At 30.2% G+C, this 23,189-nt stretch overlaps 1 protein-coding gene and 1 pseudogene across 1 annotated transcript; one reads left to right on the top strand and one right to left on the bottom strand.

Moving 5' to 3' along the window:
* Positions 1-9,547: 9,547 nt before the first annotated feature.
* Positions 9,548-11,485, top strand: LOC129892648 (auxin-responsive protein IAA20-like). Its single transcript, XM_055968234.1, has 4 exons — positions 9,548-9,923; positions 10,252-10,520; positions 11,031-11,112; positions 11,209-11,485. The coding sequence occupies exons 1-4, from the start codon at positions 9,748-9,750 to the stop codon at positions 11,261-11,263; spliced, it is 582 nt and encodes a 193-aa protein (XP_055824209.1). The 5' UTR covers positions 9,548-9,747; the 3' UTR covers positions 11,264-11,485.
* Positions 11,486-19,530: 8,045 nt separating this feature from the next.
* LOC129892974 (uncharacterized) lies at positions 19,531-22,873 on the bottom strand (annotated as a pseudogene).
* Positions 22,874-23,189: the final 316 nt, after the last annotated feature.

The raw sequence follows: 23,189 nt of genomic DNA, 5'->3' as shown, positions 1-23,189 counted from the left end.
CATCATTGTTTCTTCCATGGTCCTTCCTTCAAATTAAATAATCAATTAATAATGTATCATACATTATTTTATTAATCCAATGTTATCTTGATTAGCTTAATGCATGCATGTAAACATAATTAAACAGGATTTGTTTATTCTTTAATTATTGTTCATCTCGTTTTAATTTTTCGATTGTCTGAGGTTTTTGTTGTTATGGATAAAATATTTTAAATTAACAAGAAATGGGATTATCATAAGAGGGGGTATTAGTAATTAATGGGAATCTTTCTTCAAGACGTGGATCCAACAATGACAATATATTAAGTATAATTTTTTTAAAAAAATCTTAAACTTTTATTACTTTCTTTTTGGTACTCCGTCATTTAAATTAAATGGGACAACCTGTAAATATTTTACCACTTAATTCATTATATTATAAATTAAAATCAAATATTGATAATTCGAATAAAAAATATTAGATTCAGATACGATCATAGATAGAAAGTCGAAAATTGGAAATTAGATTTGATTATTAGTAAATAACCGAATGTTTTCGTCGCACTTTATATGGGAAACTTTCACCTCTCGTCTTCTCTTTATTGCATATTACTTTTAATAGGCGCATAGTTTCTTATTATTTAATGTATATTATTTGTTATTTTATTTATTTTGTATCTTGCTAATTTTTTTTGTCATATATTTCTTATAATTCTTCCTCAAAAATATTTTTTTCCAAACTTGAAGATCCATAAAATAACTTTTTTATTCCTAAAAAAAAATCTACGCATATCTTACTCTTTTCGACTCCAAATTTTTTTTTGTTGTCATCTGAATTAGTTTACTAAGAGGCTGTTTGAATTGGCTTATAAGATACTTATAAGCTGTTTTCAGTTTTTTTTGAGTGTTTGACTAGTCAACTTAAAGTCATTTTGTCCTTAAAATAAGCCTCAATAAATAGTTGAGTTTATTAAAATAAATTTATTTTAAGCAGTTTATAAGTTGAAAACAGTTTATAAGTCAGGAAAAAAAAATTAACCTGCACCTACTCTTTTTTTAACTTATAAACAGTTTTCAACTTATAAGCTACTTAAAAATAAGTCAATCCAAACAGGTTATAAATAACTTCTTAAAAAATGAAATTGCAAAATTCAAATACATGCAAAAATGCAATGTACTTGTGACAAACACAAGTTCAAACTTCAAAGCATGTCTGGAGGGAGGAATACAAATTTACATGAAATGGAAACTTTAGTAGACCCCACTTTTCTTTTGGCTGTCCCTTAAGCCTGAGAGTGTTTATTTATATTTTATTATTTTATCCGTCATAATTTAGTTATTTTGAAAATATTTTTTTTATTTAATAAATATTTACTAATATTATTAATATGATTAGCAATTTTTTTTTATAAAAGATGTATTTTTTTACATGGTAAACGGATTGAGGTGGTTCTGAGATAAACCCTTGGAAGTTAATGGATCAAAGTAACTGTGAGATAAACCCTCAAAGACTTTAACTTATTCCGCCTCACTCCTCTCCCTTTTCTCGACTAATTTATTAGACTAATTATATAATAGCCGAAAAAGATTTTAAACTAATATTTATTTAATGATTTTTTAAGGATGTGCAGGAATAAAATGACAAGTATTTACAAAAAGCCGAGTATTTATTTAGTTTGAAAAATTAAGAAATAATTTATTATTTTATATCTATTTTTTTATAATTGACAATTAAATTCATTATCAGATACTTAAATGACTTAATAGTTATGAGTGATTTAGTGAAATTATTATTTATTTATTTATTAAAATGGTATCAAATCAACAATAAATGGATCTGCGAGAGTACTTATTTAAAATCTTCGTGACTTAGATTTCACCATAAATTTTATTCTGAGAAATAAAATACTCTTTGCTGAAAGCAATTTCATCGCAATAATTCAAATTTAAGATATTTGATTAAGGAAAGAGACTCAAATATGTCATCAAACTTTGAGAAAAAAACTCATTTATGTCATTTTTATTTTAGAAAAAGTTCATTCATGACATTATTTGTTAACTGAAATGGCATAAATGAGTCAAATTTTTAACAAATGGCATAGAAGAGCCTTTTCTCAAAGTTCGATGGCATATTTGAATTTTTTTCATTTCAAAAAATAATTTAATTAATAACGTGGCCCAATCATAATTGACCTCGTGTACAAAATAATTTTGCATAACGGAAAATATTTTTAATTTAAAAATAATGGCATGAATGAGCCTTTTCTCAAAGTTCGATGGCATAAATTAGTCGAACTTTTAACGGATGACATAGATGAGTCTTTTTTCAAAGTTCGATGGCATATTTGAGCCTTTTTCCCAAAAATAAATATTACGTATGGGGGCAGAGCAGTGTATATCTTACGGGTCCAATCGAATTTAGTAATATTAACTCAACATTTATATTGCTTTGATAAATTTATTGAATTTGAATAAAATTATTAATTTAGTACCAAATAACGTAACAAAAATAGAATCTCCAACTTTAAATTTCAAAAATGATTCTAACTCTAATGTTTAAGGTAGAACTCAATCAAATTTAATAATTTTAATTTAAAATTTAATAATTTAATAATTTAAACATATTACAATTCTTAACTACTATTTTTGGACTCATAAGCTTTGAATCTTAATTTTTTTAATCTATTTTTTTGATAAATAAGAAAGAAACACCACACATTTTTGCCTAGGACTCAGAAATCTAGGGTTTTGGCTGGTATTGGAGTTTAGTTTGCTTGCTCACGCTCCCCACAATGCGTGTAGTTTCACTCTCTCCACAACTGTATTTTTTATTGTGTGCGCACTAAATTCAACAATAATAGTACATTTCAAATAAAAATATATAATATTAATTAATCTCAATTTAGCGATAAAAAAAACCTTTATACGTAAATGGATATTGAAATTTGGCCTTTGACTGACAAGTAAATACTTCAATTTTAAATATGGACGTCTAAACATTTCAAATCATCTTTATTGTATCGGTTGAACACTCCAACTAATTACAAAATAATCATCTAGACATTAAAATTTTATATGTCATATCAATATCGGGTGTGTATAGAGACGCAACGGAGAACGAGTTGGCGTGTTTAGTTTTCATTTGAGATCGACTTGAAGTGTCTAGATGTGCACTCTCAAATTTGAAATACTTTAAGGCCAAATTTGAGTATATTATACATTATATAGAAGAGGCTTGAAGCACACAGCTCATGGTCCATATGCCTGCTTGAGCTGTGTGCTTCCAAATGGGTCCACTCCAGAAATATTATCGTTTTTTCGTTTTAATTTATTTATCTTATTTATTTTTTTAATTTGCTATATATTTATTAATTATGCTAATAGTACTATTGTCGCGATCCAAATTCGGGTGTGATGGCATTCTCCTAACCTACCAAGACGAGTCAGCCTAAAAGTCTGAATAATTTAAAATAAACAGGAATGAAAGCGGAAATATAAAGTTTAAAACGATATAGATAAGGATAAGCGAAAAATAGATTCTAAACTACTCAAAACTTGATGTCACATGTACAAGCCACTATTTCAATAAAAATGGAAAATATACAAATATATATATGTCTCATTTCCTAAGTAGAACAAAACATAAAGTAAATGGACGACGAGAGTCTGCAGAATATGACAAGCTACAACCTCTTAAGCGTTCAAAAGCTCGGCCTGATCAAGGAGGTACTAAGAGAAAGAGGTATCGGGCTCAGATCTTACATAAATGTAGAAGCAAGGGGTGAGCACCAATAACACGATATTCAGCAAAATAGAAACTAAACTCTAAGTAAAGCAATGCGGAACACATGTACTCTTGACATTCCGACCACAATCCTTCACAACTACACACTTGTACTCAAACAACTCAATCTATACAGTTTATATCACAATTGCACTAAATACTAGACAGTCCACAAATAGAAAGTACAAGTACGCTCTCACCACTATACTCAGGCAAATACAAGAAATCTCAATCATAATAAATCACAGAATGAAATAGATGCAAATGCAATGTCAAATATCGTGATGCATGTCTGTCCTACGATACACATCCGTTGATCACCTCAGACCGAAATCCATGGGGCCTCACATAAACCATGTATTCGTCGAAAATGACCTAGGCCAATATTTGCCGGAAGAGACCTCGGCCATAATATCCGTTGGAAGAGACCTCGGCCGTCGGAAGAAACCTCGATCTTAATATTCAGTACCTTACTCATATCATTTCTCAGCCATCACACATATAATACATGCACAATTAATGAGTAAAAAATAGGATAAATATTCACATAAGATACTATATAATTCACAATCACACAATAGACCAATGTCCCGTAGTTCACAACACTTAGACAATTAACCTTATCCGTATTTTCACTATCACCCTTCATCTCATATAATTCAATCCAATCTAATGACCGAACACCCCCTAATACCCTCACATAGGAAAATACAAGGTTCAACATACTAAACAAAGGTTAGAATTTCACTTGGCTTAGCCAAAAAGTCACGAACAATCCGAAATCACCATTTTTATTCTCCGATGATACTCCCAATCACCACAATTTAATCAAATATAGACTCACAATCACATTTCGAATCTATTGACACTAAAATCAAGAAATTCAGGTGAAAAGGGTAAAAGGATCAAAAATCTCATATCGCAAATTAAATTCGGAATCTGATTATTTTTAGATGAAGATGTTCATCAAGTAATCAGGAATCTAATGGTGAAATCCGTTTGAAAAATGGGGTTAAAATAAGTTGAAAATTCTTAGAAAACCAATTTTGTATTGTTCTTGAAAAACCTCAATTCCTCCAACTCAAAATCATCAATTTCATATCTAAAAATCCAAATAAGTAATGGGAATCGAGAAATTAGGTTAGAATAGCTTTCCCAATGTTTTTTCCGCAAGAAACTCCTTCCAAATCACCTTTCCAAAGTTTGAAAACTCAAAAATGGTGAAAAATGGCTTAAACCCCGACTAAACACTGCTCAATCCACATTTATTCTCCGCAAACGCGGACAACTTACTCCGCAAACACGGAGACAACAAAATTATCTCTATGCGAACGTGGATCACCCTTCACGAAGTGGAGAAGTGATTCAGTACACTCCGCAAACACGACCTATCTTCCGCGAACGAGGAGATGAGACTCAGTAAGCTCCGCGAACGTGAAATCTCCTCCACAAACACAGAGAAGGAAATATCAGGCACCAGATAACAGATCTTTGACAAGTCTCAAAGTCACGGAATAGATCCTCGGGATTCGTTCAGAATCTCGTGAACACAAACCATATATGCAACCCTACAAAATTCGATGTTGCGGACTCAATGGAATTATCAGAATTCAAATTTGAGGCCTCCTTGACCCGAAATCAGATAAGTCGTAAATAAACTATTTTCGGCACTTGAAATACTCAAAATTCCTTCGGTACCTCTAAAAATTATATCGAAACCATTTCTAACATTAGAATCAGCTTCCGAAATCATTGGAACCATCAGAAATCCAATCCAAGCACCCAAACCTCAAATGTTGACCAAAGTCAAATTTGAATCAAACTTTAATACAATTTCCAACTTCGGACCTAAAATTCCCATTTTATCTCTAAATCTGATTCCGACAACCCTATCAATTTCCGCATGTTGGAGCTGATGGAATCGACAGAATTCCATTCCAAAACTCGAAACTCCGAATGACTCCGAAACTCAAATTTTGACAACTTAAGCCTTTAGTACCCATTTCTCAAGCAAAAACTCAATTTTTCACGAGATTTCCAAAAAATACCTTTCAAAACCAAACAAAAGTGACTCGAGAAAACTAACGGGAGGGGTAAAACGATAATTTTATCGAAAATGCCAAAAATGACCTTCATGGTCATTACATCTATAAATCACAATAATTACCAATTTAATCTTTTTATTATATATTTGAAAATTACTTTAAAAGTGCTATAAAATCACAATAATTAAGAATATAAAATATTTCACTGTCTAATAAGATACTACAAGTGACAGCTCTTCAAATTTCAAAATACATTATATATTTGAAAATTACACTAAAATTTCTATAATCACAATAATTAACAATTTAAAATATTTTTAAAAACATATAAAAACTATGGTTGACTCTCTATTTTTGTCATATAAATAAGAACAGATGAAAGAACATATATTATTTGAAAATTACGTAAAATATACTCTAAATCACAATAATTAACAACTAAAAATATATAAAATCATAAAAGAAGTTAACTTAAAATATTTGACAAAAATAATTAAAATTTTGGTTCACTTTTCAAATTTCATCTGTATCACATAAATTGAGACAAAAAATAATATGTATTGAGCCCGTACTGACACGAACTCCTATATCTAGTACTATTTATATTCTGCCTAAATAAATTGTTAATCCTTAATTGTTTTTTATATAAAAAAATTTGCATATCTAAATTTTGATCTACCAAATTATCCAATACTCATATTGACAAAAGATAATAGAAATTCTTTAAAATTAATTAAGATACACATAAACTTTTCCAAATGTCACTATTACAAAAAAAAAATTGTTATAAATATTTGCCAGTTATGACTGACAAAATAAACCAAACTTTAATCCAAAGACAACTCCCCTCCCCCACCCCCCACACCCATCCACCAAAAAAAAAGTGAATACATCAAGTTGTGCATGCTCAACTTAGAACCAGAAAAAGAAATAGCCAGGACAAGTTTGAACAATTTCTGACAGAATGAAATGCTGGGTCAGAGAAAAATAAAGATAGGATTCATAGAGGGAAGAATTTTAGTCTATCTATTGACAATTTAAAAAATATATTTGTGCAATCAAAACACTTATTATGATTTATGATTTAAATTTTATTAAAACAATTGAACTGTGATTTGTTTCAACTTAATACTTAAAGACATGATAAAGTATTCATGTTAAACACTTTCTGATCAAATTTTGGAGAATTTTTTTTTGTTGTTCTCTAATGTCAGTTATATAGATAAGTTAATTACTTAAAATGTATATTATATAAATCATTCTCAATTGAAATATACCTGAGATTTTTAGAACTTATCTACTCCGGTTGTTCACTTTTACTTATCATATTTAAATTTGAGACACTCATTAAAAAAATAATAATTAACATGATTGTTTTACAACACTGTTCTAATTAATTGATGTTTAATATTAGATCTTGAAAAATAATTTGGGAAATAAGAAATTAATGTTAAAGAAAAAACATAATAAAACTTAATTGTATTTTCTTGATATGTTACAAATGACAAGTAAAAGTGAAATTCTATTTTTGAGAAATAGTAGAGAAGTAAAAGTGAACGGAGGAAGTATTTTACTTATTTATCGACAATTACATATAGTAGCAGTGGCGGATGCAACATACAAATTTTGATTTTATCTGGATTTAATAATTCCTCCGTCTCTTTTTAATTATCATGTAAACTAAAAATACTTGTTACAAAATAATTGTCAATTTAAACAATCAAGAAATAATTACTTATGTTTTTCCAATTTTACCCCTAACATTAATTATTCTAGAATTAAAAAGTAGATATATAAATAAAAATTAAATAATAACAAAAAAAATATTAGTGAAACAACACTTCTAACGCAAAGCATAAATTTATGTATATAAATTCATTAAAATTCTAATAAATAATAAATCACAATACATAATTTTATAAAATATAATAAATTCAATACTAAAATTTTAAAAATCAAACACATAAACTTAAAAACATTATCAATATTTTAGATGATCTTTGATTGACAATTTGAGTGCACAGGAGTTAACTCAAATCGAAAATAGGAAAGCATGCAATTATTTGCTATTAGAAAGTATTCAAAATTTGAACCGATCGATAAATCGAAACGAAAAAAAATATTATTGATTAATTGCTAGTGGATGAATTAATAATTATTTAATAGTTTTATAAAAAAATTATTAGATTATCGATTCAGTATTAATTTTTTAGTAGTGGATTATTGGGTAAGTCATTAACCCATTAAGACTATAATAATTTACTATTTAAATATTTACTCATACACAAATATAAAATAAAAAATATTATTATAAATATATAATCATTATATCATACAGTACCCTACACAATTTACAATTCACATTACTTCACAGTTCACATTGTATTTACCCTTTAGGCTTTGCCGCTTTAGATTCACAACGTCAAAACACAAAACCTAATGAACTAAGAACAGTGGCGGCAATGATTTGTGAGTTGCAACGACTACGACAAGGATTAGGCGACTGCTAGTGTTGTGAATTGTGAGTTGATTTCTTTTCTTCTTTTTTTTTTAACTCTCTTCTCCCTTTTCTGATTTCTCCTCTTCTCCATATCTAGGGTTGTTCAAAACCGAACCAAAAAAAATTATTGATTTATTGATAATGAGCTATTGATTTAGCGGATTCGGTAATTGTTTTAATTTTTTTTATTATCGAATTATCGGTTCTTACCGGTTTAAGGTATTTTGTTAACGGGTTAACCGATTACTCGATAGTAACTTAATAATTTATATTTATTGTCATTCGGTGTATAATTCCTTCACTTATGGTTTAATTTTCATACTTTTTTTTCTTGTTGTCTCAAACTCTTGGTTATTATACAATATTTCACATTCGCTTTTGAGCAAGACATAATTTATCAACTAATGTGCATGGTTCATTTGGTTTGTCATTTTATCTCTAAGTGATTTTCAATGGATTTTTTTGTATCAAATCTTAACGGTTAAATCGATAACCGAACCAATAATGGTCAATAACCGATAAATCGATAATCTATAAACCAATATCTTAATAGTTCTATAATGATTTTTCATGTCTATAAACCGATAAGTCAAACCAATAAACTTCAAAACCGAACCGAATCGACCGATACACATCCCTATCCATACCCACTTTCTCAAAAAATTCTACTTCGCTTGTAAATTCGACTTCGCTAGTAAACAACTCGAAGATTATTTCATCCTAATTGGGATTAAATTTGATGAGCATTTGAATATTTTTATTAAGAAACTATTTTTTCTTTTTCAGTAATGTTCAATATTTCCAAAAATTATTGTAGAAGTCATATATTTGTTTTAAAAATATTTTTTTATTGATCAAACTGAAAATCAAATCGTTAAAGACTAAACAACGATAAATCAAAAATCGATAATAAATATCTTCTTAATTTAGTTATCAATTTAGCATATTTAAAAATTAAAAATCGATAAATCAAACCAATTATACTTAAAATCAAACCGAATTTGCTATAACAAAAAATATAGCAATTAATAAAATGTTTACCATATTAAGGGGTGAGGGAGGGGGTTTGAAAAAATGCATGTACAGTACAATTTATGAAACACACATTAAATAATAAAGTACTTATTGTCTGCCCAAAAAAGTATCTTAGTGTCCATTGGGTCGGCTAAAAGTATAGCAATGATACAGACATACTTGAGAAACTCTTGCCCCTTATTCACTTCTCTGTCTAAATTTTCCCATTCCTCCATGTCCCCCTTCTTTTTATAGGGGGTGGGTGGGTGAGTGAAATAAATATATACACATACACACAAAATATATACATATATATAGAAAGAGAGTATCAACTTTTTATTTCACAAGAAGGATAGGTTATATACAAGAATACGTTTATTGTCATTTAATTGATCTACTTAAGCTAAGTGTGTCCAAGAAATGTGATGGAGCTTCAATTGGGGCTTGCTCTATGTGGCAATTCAACAAAAGGGTATAATCTTGATGACTTCAAAATTATTGATGTCCAAGATGAAAATAATGTCCAAGTTCTTCAAACTTTGCCTTTGCTTGTTTGGGACAAAGTTGATGATGATAATGATCAAAACAATGAACCTCAAAGGTATTTCCTACTCAAAAGATTGAATTTTGAACCAATGATTTGATTATTAGCTCTCGTTTAGCCATAGATTTTGATGTTAAAACTTAAAAGTTTGAGTACGTGATATTGTGTTTGGACATATATTTTACTGGAAAAAAAATTGAATTTTCGTGAGTAAGAAGTATTTGAGCCAATTTTTGTAAACTTAAAAATATTTGATGATCAAATTTTTCACAATCTAAGCAAATTTCACGACTAAAAATATATTTAAAGATTTATGGTCAAACGCTAACTTATTTATGTATATTTTTTCAAGAAATGTTGACATTGTTTACATTTGATTGAACAGAAAAGATGGTGGTGAAGATGGGGTAGTGGGGTGGCCACCAATTAATTCATTAAGGAAGAAGCTCTGCCACCAGAGCCGCCGCGGCGTAATTAACTATGTCACGGTGGAGAACGGCGGTGTTCATGGCGGCAGCAGTGGTGGCAGAGGATCAATTTATAAGTATGTGAAAGTGAAAATGGAAGGAGTGGGAATTGCAAGGAAAATTGACTTGAGTCTTTTTCAATCTTACAAGACACTCACTGACACCTTAATTTCCATGTTTGGAAAAAGTGAGTATAATTAAATTTAACTCAACTTAGAAATTTTTATTTTTATTTTTTTTTATTTCATTTTCTAAATTTGGATTTTTAAAAGGATTTTTGTGTATGATTCTACTTAATGTTGAATGTTATTTGTTTTGGTAAGTAGATTAAATAATATAATATAAGTAATAGTTTGAAGTTCGGTTATCGAAAATGGAATTTTCACCCTTGTAGAGATAAAAGATAAAGCTTATGTATATTTCATTCCTTTTAGATTTTTCCCATGGATTAAACTGAGGATGTTATTGTTATATAGTTTAGAGATTGACAACTTAATCATTCAGTGATTTCGGCATTGAACATTCTTTCAGAATGGACGCTATTGGATAAATTTAATATAACAAATGTGTTTTAGCAAATTTAGTATTTCTTGATTGTGAATATCTGGATTGATTATTTGTTGTTTAAGAATTCTTATTTAGGTAGTTTCTATTTTTGGGGGAAATTGGTAAATTTTTCTAATTTTTTTTATTACAGGTAAAGAAAATGGTGATGTCTATAAACTTACTTATCAGGATAAAGAAGGTGATTGGCTTCTTGCTGGTGATGTACCATGGAGGTATGTCTAAAAATTTATTTTTTATTAATTTCAAGATTTTTATTATTTTATTTTGATGAAATTATAGTTAATTTTGGAATTTGTGTTTTTATGCAGGACTTTTGTTGGGTCAGTGCAAAGGCTAAAATTGATTAGAGATGAAGATTATTGATTAGTGGAATATATTACTATCCCCTTCTATATTTTAATGTCTATTTTATTTTTACCTTTTGATGTCTAGAAAGATGTAATCTCAAATATAGTTTTTAACTATTTTGTGAAGAACTAGTTTATGACAAACTCCCTTAAGTATAAGAAAAAAAGAAAAAAAGAAATTGATATAGTCTATGATAAAATACTAGACACATTTTCCCCAAAAGAATTTTTTGCATACATTCACTTGTTTTCATTTTATCCTTTCTGTTTGTTTGTCATATTTAATATATTTTCATAAATTAAGTCTGAATAAAATAAGACGTATTCAGATTTTATCTTTATTTTGAAAAGATAAAGAGGTTATTTTTGATATCCTCAACGGAAAAAAACTTATGTTATAGAAATTGATAAACACTTTAGAGGTAAATCTCTTCCTATGATCAAAGGCGACTAGGGATCACATCTAAAACTTTAGACTAAAAATAAAATAGTATTTATCACTCTATCACAATAATGATATTCATTCATGAATTTTTATCTTCTTTTTCCAAATATATTCATATAGAAACACAATTTGAACTTTCATTTTTTAAAAACTTCGACCAAGTACTATCCATTATTAAATTGTAAGTGCAAATAACTCGACCTTTTAGCAGTGAGTGTTTTTTCATTTACTAAATTTTTGTGATATATATTTGAATCAACTAAATCAGTAAATTCCAATAACAAAAATACAAATGGATTTCACATTTTCACTAGACATGTTGTTGTCCATAATTAAAACTATAATTTCCCGCTATTTAGGGGTTGTTTGATATATGAAATTAGGTGGGATATCTTATGATTAAGCCTAGTGTAGAATTTACAATGTGTTTAATTAATGGCAGGATAAATTTATATCATCAATCAAATATAGTATCAATTTCATCACATGCTTAATCATGGGATATTCCACCTTATCTCATTCAACTTGGAATATTTTATAACAATAAAAAAATTATTTAATTACACAAACATTCCAACCGTAAAAACGAATTTACTCTAGAGTTTGAAATAATTACATATAGTCTCACTAAGTAATCTTTTCGTATCAGATTTTATTCAGATACACCGATTCCTTCATATCTCAAGTCAGATACATATATCTTTGATACTTGACACATTTTGAATATACAAGTTCATAGGGAGAGAGGCGAGAGAGAGAGAGAGAGAGTCAACGTGTATCATTTGATACTAGATACAAGTATTTTTTATATCAGATATATTCTGAAATACAGATACATAGAGAGGTGAGGTGAGCGACAGATAAGAGGGGCGAGCGAGAGAGGAGAGAGACGAGCGAGAGAGTCAATGTATACCGGATATATGTGAATCACACTTGAATACAATGTATCTGAAAAAACTACACCTAATTTGATCTCATGTATCCAAGTTACATGTATCTGGCAAACTAAAGTAAATGTGGTACGAAAGGTAATTTTGAAAACTCAAGGAAAGGCATGTAATTACTAATTAGGCATTAAACTAATAAGATTTTCATTGTTTGCTCTTATTTTATCCCATCTCTCAAGAAAAATAAAGGGAAAATTATCCTTTTACACATATTAAGATGCTATATTTACTTTTATTCTCTACTACATCAAAAAAAATTCCGAAATCCCTCTTTTTCCTTTCTCTCTCTCTCCCTCACTGATACATCCGCTTCCTCCTTCATCCTCGCCCTAATTTGCTCTAGTTAATTTGATCCTCTTCAACCGTTAATCAATTTCAAGGTTTCAACTAAGGTATATTTTAATCTTTCCTTATATGGAATTTCACTTCATCCTCATTCAATCTGATTTCTCCTAAAATTTGTATCTTTTGATTTCTTCTGTAAATCTTTGAAAAATCTTCTAAAATTATTATCCTTTGCTTTCTTCTGTAAATCTTTCTATTTTTTTTCTCATACCTTCAATGATACATATGAAATCCGTTCATGGTCTCAAACAGTCCAATAAAAATCAAGGAATTCTTGTTTCACCTGGTTCTGATTCGTCTTGGGAAGGTTACGACGAGGTTAGATCCAAACATCGTAATGATCCAGTAGTGATGAATAAGCTACGTTAGAAATTGAAGTCGAAATCTACAGTTAAACATGCACCCAAAGAAATAGACAACAAGATTGAAGGGGTTACAACACGCCCTAATCTCCCAAAGGTATGGGTTCAATTAAGTTTTTTTTTTAGAAGGAAAATTTTGTGAAGGTCTTTTTGATTCTGATACATATCATTTATATATCAAATACATAATGTCTTTTTCAAATGCAATTTTTTGGAGATTTACTATTTCTGATACATCATATTTAAGTGTCAGTTTCTGTTGTTTCAAGTTTTTTTGATTCTGATACATATCATTTATGTATCAGATACATAATGTCTTTTTCAAATGCAATTTTTTGGAGATTTACTATTCCTGATACATCATGTTTAAGTGTCAGTTTCTGTTGTTTCAAGTTTTAATGATTCTGATACATATCATTTATGTATCAGATACATAATGTCTTTTTTAAATGCAATTTTTTGGAGATTTACTATTTTTGATACATCATGTTTAAGTGTCAGTTTCTGTTATTTCAAGTTTTAATAATTCTGATACATCTACATTTGTGTATCAGAAACATAATGTCTTTTTCAAATGCAATTTTTTGGAGATTTACTATTTTTGATACATCATGTTTAAGTGTCATTTTCTGTTGTTTCAAGTTTTAATAATTCTGATACATCTACATTTATGTATCAAAATATAATATATAACTGCTTCTGATACATCTTCTGTATGTATCAGAATCTCATCTCATGCATCAGATATTTTAATGCATATGATACATCGTATTTACGTATAAAGTTCAAGTTGTATTTAACCATTTTCATGTCAATGCAGGGAATGAAATACGTCATCAAGAAGATCTCGTCCCACCCATTGAGATTCGGAATGGCATATAGGGCTAATTTTCTTGATGATTTTGAATCATCAATAGGTGAAGAAGGTATAAAGTTATTTAGGCAATCCATATTTGATCACTACTTAGATATGCCAAACTATAATTTTCAAGGGCAAATCATCAAATGCCTCTTACTTCTTGAGGTAGAGCAAAAAAACAAAGAAGAATTGCACATTCGTCACGTGCAGGGTAATATACTACGATTTACAATAAATGATTTTGCCATCATTACTGGTTTGTGATGTACCGGTAATATCAATGACTTTCGGTATTCTGATGACCAAACAAGTAGATTATTGTCTTTATATTTTCCTGGTGCCAAAAATGGGGTCAACAAAGCTTGTTTCGTTGAGCGTTTTCTGGTTGGAGGATGGAAAACAAACGAAGACGCTGTTCAGATGGTCATTCTCTACTTCATCCACACTTTTGTTTTTTTCTCAACTAGGTGATGCACCTATATCTGTTGATGATTTTAAGATGGTAGAAGATGATAGGTATGAGCAATATCCATGGGGGAAAATAGCATTTTCAAAATTGATAAAAGGAATGCGTCAGGAATTTTCAAATGCCAAATAAACGTATCGTCTAGGCGGCATGCCATACGCTCTGAATGTTTGGATATATGAATGTGCATCTCAAGTTCTCTCTGAAATTGCTGTAAGAGTGGGTAATAAAATTCCCAAAATTCTTAACTGGCGTGTTGTTACTGTGAAGCCAAAATTTGAGACCTTCATGTCTACCATCATCAGTGAGGTACACGCATTGAATATTATTCGTTTATGCACTGATTCATTATACATAACATCTAAGATACATTATATATTCATGACCTTGATACAGTATAATTTGATTTATAAAGTAGATGTATCAGCTCATATATTTATGTATCAGGATATAAATGTATCAAGATATAATGTATCTGATACATATACGTTATATAACCTTTCTGATACATATAATTGTATGTAGCAGAAACCCATTTATCAGTATTTACAGATCATGAAAACTCTATCTTATGTATCAAATTATAATGTATCAAGAATTACATCTCATGATACATCTGCATTTATGTATCAGATTCTACTACTTCAGATAATGTTGTTTTTCTATCAGTTTCTCATGTATGAAGGATTAATGTTTCTAATACATCATGTTTATGTATCAGAATTAACATGTATCAATTATTCACTTATTTTCTGACAATCAATCAATATTTTTTGCAGTATCGATGCTCCAACATTGTCCAATCTCAACATGAAATGGAATCTATTGTCATTCATGGCAGCCAATAGAAACCTGAAGCTTCAACATCAGCTGCCAAGGTCAATTTCAGAAAACCTCATGAAGTCCCCGGATTTGAGGACTTTTCAACAACACCACCCACAGAATTATTAAAAAGATCCAGTCATGTCGCTGATACATCTTCTCCACCTCCTTCCAAAAGAATGAAGACTTCCCCTACTAAAGAGTCAATTCAAGTAGAAACAACCAATATGCACAAGGATTTCATACCACCAAATGAATCAGAAAAGCCTATTTCTCCTGACAATGTACCAGCGGCAAAGTAAGCTGTAGGAGGTGAATCTTCCGGTCATTCGGATCAAATTGTTCATATGCAATTCAAAGCATTGAAGAAGTCCATAAAGAAGTCTCTAAAGAGATACGTAAGTTATTACTTTAAGATGTATCACATACAATATACTTTTAATTAGGTGATATATTCTGATTTTTCATATACCTGTATCAAGGTTGACCGAAAGTTCAAGCGTTTGGAGAATAAAATTGATTCAAATCATATTGATCTTTTGAAAGCCATCGACAGTATGGCGAACCGAATGACTGGCACATCATCTAAACTTAAAACAGATGATTTTGATCAAACATTCCATGTGGTTGAACAACAACAAGCACCTACTGGATTGGAGGTGCACAATTTTGCAAATAAATCTGACCCACCCCTAACAAAATGACCAATCTAATATCCAGGAAGATATTAAGGTACATACATCATATAATATTTGATATTTATGCTTTTAAACTTCTAGATACTTTTCATTGTCATGTATCAAATGTAAATGTTATTATGTTTTCAGGGACCTGAACCATCCACCATGATAAAACAGGTGGACAATATATCAGAACAAAATATTTTATCAGATGTTCCAGAATTATTTGATCAGCAGGTTTCTTCTGATACATTAAAGGTAATGTATCAGAAATAAATTGATGAATAATTTGATGTTATATATATATATATATATATATATATATATATATATATATATATATATATATATTGTATAAGCTCAACCTCTTTAAATATATAGATATCTAGACATTTAGTACATATATATCATAAGTAAATGTTATTATGTTTCCAGGAAGATGAACCATCCGTCAAGATACAAAAGGTGGATGATGTATCACAACATAACATTGTAGCAGATGATGTATGATATCAACAAATTTTTTATTAAGTAATTAGTTTTTTAAGATAATGTATGATATCCGCAGTTTTTTATTAAGTAATTATTTTTTTAACATTTGTAGGAACCGGAAACATTAATTTTTACACCACAATTGAAGGATGTATCAGCACACCAAATGGAACCACAAAGAGCAGATACTAATCAGCTTATTGCTGATATCTGATACATTACAGGTAATGTATCAGATACATTACTGAGATAAAGTCAACATTAATAAGTTTTGTAATGACGTTATACATTACATGTAGAACACTGGAAAGAAATATGAAAGAGTAGCCGTTGATAAAACTGACAAAGTAGAAGAGCAAGTTGAGGAGATTGAAAAAGAAAAAATCAAACCAAGCACATCGGAATCCAATACTTCAGCACCATTTTCGACCGAAACTCTGGATGTGATAGATGCTCTAATATACGGACTTTCATTACCAGCCATGCCATTGACAGTTGTTAGTCATGAGCAAGTTCAGGATGAATGTCTATTACGCGATAGCCAGCTACCAACCACTCTTTCATCAAAAGCCAATGTATTGTCTGACGATGCGAAGACACCATTTCAAAGAAGCAGAATTCCTTCGAAGATCTTACAGTCGCCGTATCTTTCAAACTTTGGATCGAGTGAAAAGGGTAAGGAAAATTTGTCAGCTGTTATGCATCAGACACACCCTTTTGAAGGTTTTGGTATATGCTATCATCCCCCATCCGAGCTTTTCACAGACTACTCTCAATGGATAGATAAAGGACTACTAAAATTGCATGGCAACAAGTAAGTATGATATATACAACTTATATCTATACAAGTTGTGTATTATATTTGTTATGTTATTAAACTACAAGCTTTCATTGAGGAAACCGAAGGAGGATCATTACAGATCTAAGTGCTCTTCATTCGGCTTTGAAAAAATGGACTTTGTAGTGGCATTTTCTAAAGATAAGAACTGGTTCTACCTAATGTCACAGCCGAACAGATGCTGGAACGATGAGGTAAAAATTTTATCATAAAGAATATGATACAACTCATACTTACTATCTGATACATACAGATTAATGTATCTCATACATACATAGATTAATGTATTTAATACATACATAATCCGATACATGATGCTAGTTGTTATATAACCAATACTTTCTTAAAATGTGCAGCACATCGATGTAATATTTTACTACCTTCGGAAGAAATCGAAGATGCAGTTGAGCAATCAGTATTGATACACAACGACAAACTATATTTTTAAAATTTACATCGAATATGCGCACACACACGCTACTATCACATTCCACCTGATATTTCTACCCAAGAAGATATGGCAAGGGCCACTGTTACAGCTCATCACGAGAGATCCGTGAAGAACATAATAAGAGGTTTCTCAATACCAGCCGGTTTGCCCTGTCATTTGGTAGATGAGGTATACATTCTAGTAAACTACGACAGGGATTTTCATTGGGTTCTTGCGGTAGTTGTGTTGAAAAAGAGGTTGATACATGTGTATGATTCATCGCCTAGACGAAGAAATAGCAACCCTTCCCTAGAGATCCAAAAGATAGCAGCAATGCTACCAACATACCTACAAGACAGTGGTTTTTTTGACAACAACAAATGTACTGATTGGTCGTCTTTTGATTCATACAAGGACAAATCAACCGGTAACATGCTTGAACCACATCACCTATTTGCAGTTGAATATATTGAAGGAATTGCGCAACAGAAAAGTGACAACTTGTGAGTATTAACAATTATATATACCTAAATCATTAATATGTCGATTTTATTTTTTAAAAACTTGTGTATTCCTTTTTTTGCAGGGATTGTGGAGTTTTCCTGGCCATTTTTGCTGAATATCTTAGTGATGGAATTTCTATTCCAAATACTGGACTAAACGCTGAATTCTTTCGTTCAAGATATGCCGCACTCTTATAGAGATATGGTTGTCAGAAGGCCATAGATGGTTATGTTAGCGATAACGATGATCCAAAAAAACCTAGGAGAGATATCTCTCTAAGACAAGAAGAACTAATTGATGTCCAATAGTTTTTTTTTGATAGTAAGCATTTTAAATATTTCTGCTACTTTTAATGTATCTGATACATTAACTGTAATGTATCAGATTTAGTATGTTATAATCTTTCCATATATCAATTGAAAAAATTTATATATTTTTATCTAGTGTCAAACTCGAATATAAAATCAAAGTTTATGTTTTGTATTCTACTGTATCAAACTTGTATCAAGTATCATATTCATAAGTGTCATAATTTGTGAATTCTGATACATATTATATGTGTATGAGATTTTCATGAATCAAGATTTATTGATTATGATACATCATGCACATGTATCAGATTCTCATTTCTCAACATTTAATGATTCCGATACATTAATTTTTTGCATAAGAATTCCATGCCTCAAGATTTAACGTTTATGATATATCTAGTTTATGTACCAGATTTGCATTTATCAAGATTTACTGTATATGATAATCTACAACCTATATCAAATAAGATCTTATGTATCACCCACAACTCTTGTGGAATTATGATTGTCGAAAAGACAAAAATATTTATGTTTGAAAAAATAACGATCCAAAAAATAAACCATGTGAGATTTCATTAATTCAAGTCAAGAAGAATCGATGGACGTCCTGTATTTTATTTTAAAAAAAATTGTAGCAATAAAATGTACTAATCTTGATACATATCAACTGAAAAAAGATTTTTATGTTTATGTCACGTGTCAAACTCAAATATAAAATATAAAAATAGATGTAATTATATGATTTAAATAGAATGTATACCGAGATACCACAAACATCATATCTATTTAGGAATGAAATTACAAGTCTTTCTGTTGTGGCCTTCGTGGCCACAACGTCCACAAGAATTTGTGCTACTTGTTATCTTCTCATTAGCGAATTTTTTTCTCCCTTTTTTTGGTCTTCCTGGCATCCTTTTGTATATTGGCGGCAAGACAAATTCTTCCAAAATTTCCTTCGGAGCAGACCACTCTTTCTTATCTGGCATTGGAACCATTGGTAATTCATAAGTATTTGTCAACGCCTCTGGTTTGTAGTAATCAGAACAGTATGGGTGCAGGTCAGTAATGTTCTTGCTCTTCAACACTGCAATTGCATGTGGACATGGTATCTCATCTAGTTGAAATCTACCACAAGTGCATGTTTTTCTTTCTAGACACACAATGTATCTTATACCTAATTTGTAAACAGAATAAAGATAGTCTGATGAAGCAACAACCTGCAGGAATTAAATTTCAAATATATGTATCAGTACTCCTTTCTCACATACACAACTATGTATCAGAACTGATGTAAAAGGGTAATAATTATCACAGGATATACATAACCGATGAATCAACAGCCAGCAAGAAATAAATTTCACATATATATATCAGAAAGTATGTATCAATTACAGAAATGATGTATCAGAACTGATGTATCAGTATATATTTAGAACATGTTATGTTTATATGTGTCAGTACTTATGTATCAACTACACATTTGATGTATCCGAATTGATATATCAGTGTATAATTAGCACAGGCTATACCTAAATGATGAAGCAATAAATTGATATAAATAAATTTCACATATATCTATTAGTACTTATGTATCATCTACACAACTAATGTATCTACACTGATGTATCAGTATATATTTAGAACATGTTATGCATAACTGATTAATCAATAGCCTGAAGGAAAATAATCTTTACATATATGTATCAGAACTTATGTATCAAATGTAGAACTTATGTATCATAATTGATATTTCATTATTTAATTAGCACATGTTATACATAACTGATGAATCAACAGCCAGCAAGAAATAAATTTCACATATATGTATCAGAAAGTATGTATCAATTACAGAAATGATGTATCAGAACTGATGTATCATTACTTAATTAGCACAGGTTATACCTAACTAATGTATCAAATAACTATGTATCAAGTACTTATCTACTTAAAAATAACTATCGTGTACCTTCATTCTCGAATACTTGATCATGTTTGAAATTAGGATATATTTGAATTTTCTACCAAAAGTATATTTTGTATAAGATGTTATTTCCCTATTTTTGCAGTTCCAAGCACCAAATAACATTCTCGTTTGCTCCAAAAAATCAATTATAGGCAGCTCTCGTGCTTCAACAAGACATCCATTGATACATTCTGCAATGTTAGAAGTCATCATTCTATCCCTGTTGACAGTGGCATGAACCCTTGACCACTTTTCGTATCCTGCATTTTTTAAATATTGTGCCACCCGTTGATCGATTCTTTCAACTTTGGCCATTAATTTATCGACTTCATCTTTTCGGTATGTCTTAGCCATTGAATAGAAGATATCACTTAGTACAGCTTTGCTCCTTCTGTATTTATTACACACATTTTTCCATATATGCCACATGCATGCAAAATGAGGAACATTGGGAAATACCATGCTTACACTCTTGATTATGCTTTCGTTCCTATCTGATACAACACACATATTGTCTCTCTCACCAAATGCATTCTTGAAATTCTGAAAAAAATACGTCCATGATGCATCATTTTCTGTATCAACAATACCATACGCCAACAGCAATATGCAACCTAATAAATCAATAATAGCGATACAATAGTTATTAGAATTCATCAGAATCACAACAAACGTGACAAATGAGATGACACATTATTATTCAATAAGCAACGGTATCAGAAAGTAATACCTGCCCCATAAAGTGTGCTAGCTGATACAAACGTCCCTTTATAAGGTCCATCAAGATGCGCACCGTCAACAACAACTACTGGTCGACAAAACTGAAACCCCCTCATCAAGGGCCTTAACGCTATGAACAAATACATGAACTCACCAGTTGATGACTTGTGCATACTTATGTATGAATTTGGATATACAGTTTTTAGAATATGTATGTATACAGGCAGCTGTCTATATCCATCAGCAGGTTTTCCCCTTAACATCTCCAAAGCATGCTCTTTTGAACGCCATGCCTGTTGATAGGTAATATCAATTCCATACGTTGATTTAATATCCTCTCGTATATCATTAGGGGTGAAAATTCTCTTATGATTAACCAATTTAGGTGCTGCGAATGCACTAACAAAAGCCTTTGTAGCATGAACTTTGTTGAAAATCCTATCTCTTAGTGCAGATGAATGTTCACTATTGAAATATCTAACTTTGAATATATAGAATTTTTTCCAACATGAAACTTTCATTCTCCAACAACAGCCGTCTGAAAAGCATACTAACACATAACTGCATTTTTATAAAAAAAAATGACATGTATCATATCAATATTTTTTCATATATAATATCAACAAACAAAGTGACATTCTGATAGAAAGTGTGTCAACGCATGTACTTGATACATGCTTCTTAGTATGTATTATGAAAAAAAAAGCATCTGATACACAGAGTCATATGAATCTGATACATACTGACAGCATTATTATTATTTTTTAACTGAGTTGCAGAAATAGAGTTTTGATGTATCATGACAGGAAAAAATAATTTTTTTTAAGAATGTTTCAGATACACACATTCATATGTATCTGATACATACTGTTGGATAATATCCAACATCAAAATTTCCAAATGCAGAATATGCGCATACCTTTTACTGTCGGATCTTTTAACCTTAAAATTAAATTCATTATTGATTTTGTATTTGGCCATTACATCAACTAGAGTTGTTTTATCCTTATAGAATTGATTCTCCTTCACTTCCGCACCATTTGTATTAGCTATGTAGTTTGTCAAATCCAATTCTGCTATATAACAATTTGCGACATTACCAGATTCTTCTAAACCAAAAATGTGGGACTCATTCGCATTTGATTCAGAGCTTGATATGCACAGGGGATAATTTATGAAACTGACTCTTTCTTCTTCAACTCTATGTAAAGATTAACACCCATATCATTACGAATATATATTGGCAACGAGTTACCTTCAACTATGTATCGGATTTCAATATTTTTCTCTGATTCATCCACACTCAATTCAGCAGCGATTGCTGCTTTTAGATTCGAGTAAGATACATTGTCACCGACAACGATTCCATCATTTTTGTATTGTTCATAAGTAATATCGGATTGCTAAACTCCAGAATGTCTCAATAGTATCGGGATATTCATATCGATTAATTGATGAAATGCGAAGTTTGCTTTGAATTGATGCTCTGTTGTTTTCCTTGGAGTCGATGCTCTGACTTTTGGCTTCAAAATTCATGTACATAACTGTCGCCTTCTTTTACCAATTAATCTCATTAATTAGATCAGTAATTGATATAAAGAGTCAATCATACCTTATCTCAATCTTTTATCCATAAATAGCTGATGTGCATTAACTATTCTATAGCTAAAGTTATGTATCAGATACATAACTTATGTATCAGCAAAAGTGAAAAAATAATTGAAATCAACTTCGGTTTGAATTGATGCTCTGTTTTTT

The sequence above is a fragment of the Solanum dulcamara genome, chromosome 6 (assembly GCF_947179165.1).
Source record: "Solanum dulcamara chromosome 6, daSolDulc1.2, whole genome shotgun sequence".
NCBI lineage: Eukaryota > Viridiplantae > Streptophyta > Magnoliopsida > Solanales > Solanaceae > Solanum > Solanum dulcamara.
Note: the sequence above shows the minus strand (reverse complement) of the source record. Positions and strands in the feature narration are given on the sequence as shown.

What these genes read in the sequence shown, in the direction of transcription:
- LOC129892648 (XM_055968234.1), top strand. Translation starts at nt 9,748, where the DNA reads ATGGAGCTTCAATTGGGGCTTGCTCTATGTGGCAATTCAACAAAAGGG. An exon ending in AATTTCCATGTTTGGAAAAA is followed by an intron (nt 10,521 to 11,030) that starts GTGAGTATAATT and finishes TTTTTATTACAG; the next exon opens with GTAAAGAAAATGGTGATGTC. An exon ending in GCTGGTGATGTACCATGGAG is followed by an intron (nt 11,113 to 11,208) that starts GTATGTCTAAAA and finishes GTTTTTATGCAG; the next exon opens with GACTTTTGTTGGGTCAGTGC.